Source organism: Tursiops truncatus, chromosome 15, assembly GCF_011762595.2.
Source record: "Tursiops truncatus isolate mTurTru1 chromosome 15, mTurTru1.mat.Y, whole genome shotgun sequence".
In the NCBI taxonomy this organism is placed as follows: Eukaryota; Metazoa; Chordata; class Mammalia; order Artiodactyla; family Delphinidae; genus Tursiops; species Tursiops truncatus.
The window spans coordinates 59,487,369-59,491,946 of record NC_047048.1 but is presented as its reverse complement, the minus strand read 5'-3'; the positions used below and the strand labels follow the sequence as shown (position 1 = coordinate 59,491,946).

General features: G+C 40.8%; 1 protein-coding gene across 1 annotated transcript; it reads right to left on the bottom strand.

Annotated features, from left to right (window-relative positions):
- Window positions 1-272: 272 nt before the first annotated feature.
- Window positions 273-3,087, bottom strand: DEFB128 (defensin beta 128). Its single transcript, XM_004326750.3, has 2 exons — window positions 2,950-3,087; window positions 273-641 (listed from the first exon to the last, which is right to left on the bottom strand). Exons 1-2 carry the CDS (start codon window positions 2,996-2,998, stop codon window positions 406-408), a joined length of 285 nt encoding a protein of 94 aa, XP_004326798.2. The 5' UTR covers window positions 2,999-3,087; the 3' UTR covers window positions 273-405.
- Window positions 3,088-4,578: the final 1,491 nt, after the last annotated feature.

Genomic DNA, 4,578 nt, shown 5'->3' with positions numbered 1-4,578 from the left:
CCAAACCCTCTGTATTCATGCCCACACACACAAAGCCAGGACGTTCAGATCTGCTTAGACCTAAGAAGCTTCATTAAAAAGAGGAGTAACATGAAATGCTATGAAATATTACCTCAAATAGAAAATGGAGGGGCTAACTGCCACCTCTACTAACGTGTTCACTTCATATCTGTATCACCCATGTTGCTACTATAATGCCTAGAACATGAAAAATATTCACTTATGTTTGAAGTGTTAGAAAATGAGTGACTACATTAACAAATAAAGCCAGGGAAAAGCATAGGACTTTATTACGTAGAGAATCAAGTTCACAAAAGAAGTCGATAAATCTTTTGCCCTTGTCTGTTGGATTAGGTGACACTTTTGGTTTAAGAAGAGTGGAGACCGATGGTACAAGCGCTTGGTTTATAGTGAAATTGTGCTAAGTGTGACAGTGGGTAAGATAGCATAGTCCAAGTTCAGATCAGGCTTCCTTGAAGGTTCAGGTGGCTCTGTGACTTGTTGATATTCTCTCTTTGCATCGTCATTAATACAACATAATTTTCCGTTTACACATGCTATTTCATATGTTTCTCCCAGTTCGCATTTCTTCCTGCAGTAACCTGATATGCTACTAAAGCATCTTCTGTGTCGTGCTTCATCTATGCACAGGAAACAGCAATGAACAAGATTAGTTCCTGAGGCAGAGAAGAAGTTATGTGGTTCCCCACAAACTATGACATCCTGTGGTCCCAAAGTGAACCTTATGCTAAGAGAAAACTCAGAGCCTCCTCCTTGAAAATCATCCCAAGTTAAGACATCCAAAACCCCAGGTTCCTAGCCAATACCCAAAGTCAACATCCTGTCAGCCCTACCACAGTCCAGTGTCCCCAGAGAGTACCAACTTGTCACCATGGCACAATTCAAAGCCAAATTAACTTTTAAAAGAACATCACAGATAGAACGTTTAAAGTTAACAGTGTAATTGGGTTTCACACTCACTGAAGTGGACAGCAGAAAACTCCCTTTGCCAATACCTCAGGGGTCTCAGCATTTATTGCTGTTGAAAACTTCCCTCATTCAGCCTCTATGATTTTTTCACAACCTGACTCTTCCATCTCTTCTCTCTCTCTCTTTCCCTCTCTCTCTCTCTCTCTGTCTCTCTCTCTCTCTCTTTCTCTCTCTCTCTCTCTCCATCCTCCTTTTGATCTCAGATAAACATGTTGTCCAGGGATCAAACTCAATTCCATGTATGCCTGTCTTCCCAGACATTCAAAATATTACCTATTCAGAGCATTGCATTGAGGTCCTAAATCTGCTTTTCCAATTCTTTCTTTACCCTTGTATGCAAATGTGAACAAGCCCACAGAATAAAGATGAAGAAAAAAGACATGGTTCTCCTTATTCTAAATTCCAGAACCAAGGAGCATCTTTGAAGGTTAAAAAGATATATTTTTTAACATCTGTATTGGAGTATAATTGCTTTACAATGGTGTGTTAGTTTCTGCTTTATAACAAAGTGAATCAGCTATACATATACATATATCCCCATATCTCTTCCCTCTTGTGTCTCCCTCCCTCCCACTCTCCCTATCCCACCCCGCTAGGTGGTCACAAAGCACCGAGCTGATCTCCCTGTGCTGTGGCTGCTTCCCACTAGCTATCTATTTTACCTTTGGTAGTATATATATGTCCATGATACTCTCACTTTGTCCCAGCTTACCCTTTCCCCTCCCCATGTCCTCAAGTCCATTCTCTAGTAGGTCTGCGTCTTTATTCCCATCTTGCCCCTAGATTCTTCATGACCTTTTTTTAGAGTCCATATATATGTGTTAGCATACTGTATTTGTTTTTCTCTTTCTGACTTACTTTACTCTGTATGACAGATTCTAGGTCCATCCACCTCACTACAAATAACTCAATTTCATTTCTTTTTATGGCTGAGCAATATTCCATTGTATATATGTGCCACATCTTCTTTATCCATTCATCTGTCAATGGACGCTTAGGTTGCTTCCATGTCCTGACTATTGTAAATAGAGCTGCAATGAACATTAGAGAAATGCAAATCAAAACTACAATGAGATATCATCTCACACCAGTCAGAATGGCCATCATCAAAAAATCTAGAAACAATAAATGCTGGAGAGGGTGTGGAGAAAAGGGAACCCTCTTGCATTGTTGGTGAGAATGTAAATTGATACAGCCACTATGGAGAACAGTATGGAGGTTCCTTAAAATACTAAAAATAGAACTACCATACGACCAGCAATCCCAGTACTGGGCGTATACCTTAAGAAAACCATAATTCAAAAAGAGTCATGTACCACAATGTTCACTGCAGATCTATTTACAAAAAGATATTTTTAAGACCACAAAAAGACAACCTACCTTCCTACAATAGCAAAGAAGAAGGGATCTCTCACCGACAGAGCTCTCACCATGAAGTTGGTGCTTCACATTTGTAAGCCCATGTAATCCTCACATGAAATAAAATCATTATGAAATTGAGTCATTATACTCACCTGACAGATGAGAAAACTGATTTTCAAAGGGAATAATTAACTCATTTCACACAACTAGACAATGATGAGGACATATTTTAACCTCACATCTACATGACTCCAAAGCTTGTACTATTCACATTACTGTTGTAGTGTAGGCTGAAAATGAACTTGGAAAATGGAAAAAGAGATGGCCAGATTCCCGGGTGAAAACTATGTTCAACATTGTAAAGGTAATTCTAGATGATGGATTCCTTCCTGCCTTTGGAGAGGACTTCTGATAGTACAACCCTGATTTCTTACCTCCCTGGGTGCTGTCTTCTAAGGCACAGACTCAAGTCAGGGTCTGAAGACAGTGAGTACTTTTGATGATACCAGCAAGATATCAATAATCTTGAAGGCCTTGCCCCCATTCCTGTGACTAGTAATATTTCCTAGAATTTCATGGTACATTTAGACACATTACCTTTGGGTACCTCAAACAGCAGAATAATGAGAACCAGAAACCGCTTCATGTTTACAGACTTCCCAAGACAAATAGGCAGCAGAATTTCTTTGTCCAGTGACCTGTGTCACACAGTCACGAAGAGTCTTTCAAGATGAGACAGAGTTTTGGGTGCTATCAGGGTTCTGAGCTCTCATTTTAATCCACATGGAAGGACAGGAAATCCAAGTCCACCCCCACTTTCATTCCCAAATATGGAGATCACCATCACAGAACATTTGATCACATCACACTTCCTCCTTCCTCAAGGATATGAGCTCCCAGAGAGCAGGAACAATGATTTCTCCACCTGCGCCATCAACCCACTTGGGTCACGGTTGGTTGGCCATGTGTCCTGGTTTGTGTGGGACTGTCTTAATTTATTCCTACTTTTCCAATATCCAATCCAGCTAGTACCACTTTTCACTCACAAGGGTAATCGGTTTGGAAGAATAACTGAATCATTAACTAATCCATGTAAACACATAAGCACATCCAATAATCATGTTTTTAATGTATGAGACTTCCAGAAAATCCTCTAAGGGAAAGATGGCTTTTAGGTTTGGCTAGATAAATGGATGTTATTTCGGAGTTTCCCATAAAGTCTTACCCATCCAGTAAAGCTCAATTCCACAACTAAAATCTTTCAAAAGATCAAATCTCTTTAGCACAGTGTCCAACTTACTATGAACTGGTCCCCACTCACCTCTCCTGGGTTTTTATATGGAACCACTTTTATTTCTGCCAAATTAGTGTGGGTGCTGCTACCCAACTTACTTCCATAACATGTTTCTTCGCACATTTAAATCCCTCTTTACAACTATTACACCCCCCATCCCATCTACCTAATTGGCCCTGTTGAGCTCCTAATTTTCCTTCAAAACCAAGTTCAATTATCTCCACATCTGTGAAAGTTTCCCTAACCCAACTAAATAGAGCTGCAAACTCTCTTCTTCGTGCCACCACAGTATCTTGTAAATATTTTTGTTGGTGGTCACACCATGTCATGTTCTAATTATTTGCAATAATCTATGAGCCCCTTAAAGGCAGGCCACTGGTCTAATTCAGTTTGAAGACCTTAACACGTGGCACAAAACTCACCCTATATTTGCAGTATATAATTACAGAATGATTTCAAAGTACTGAAAAAATTATTGCTAAATAAAATACCCCCAAGACAGGGGCTTCCCTGGTGTTGCAGTGGTTAAGAATCCACCTGCCAATGCGGGGGACACGGGTTTGATCCCTGGTCCAGGAAGATCCTACATGTCACGGAGCAACTAAGTCCATGTGCCAGAACTACTGAAGTCCACGTACCCTAAAGACTGCTCGCTGCAACTACTGAGCCCACGCACCACAACTACTGAAGCCCACATGCTCTAGGGCCCTCGTGCCACAACTACTGAGCCTGCGTGCTGCAACTACTGAAGCCTGCATACTTAGAGCCCATGCTCCACAACAAGAGAAGCCACCGCAATGAGAAGCCTCACCACAATGAAGAGTAGCTCCCGCTCGCTGCAAATAGAGAAAGCCCGCACACAGAAATGAAGACCCAACGCAACCAAAAAAAAACAAAAACAAACAAACAAACCCAAAGACAGTAATAAAGTT

What these genes read in the sequence shown, in the direction of transcription:
- DEFB128 (XM_004326750.3), bottom strand. Translation starts at nt 2,998, where the DNA reads ATGAAGCGGTTTCTGGTTCTCATTATTCTGCTGTTTGAGGTACCCAAA. An exon ending in GCTGTTTGAGGTACCCAAAG is followed by an intron (nt 642 to 2,949) that starts GTAATGTGTCTA and finishes TCCTGTGCATAG; the next exon opens with ATGAAGCACGACACAGAAGA.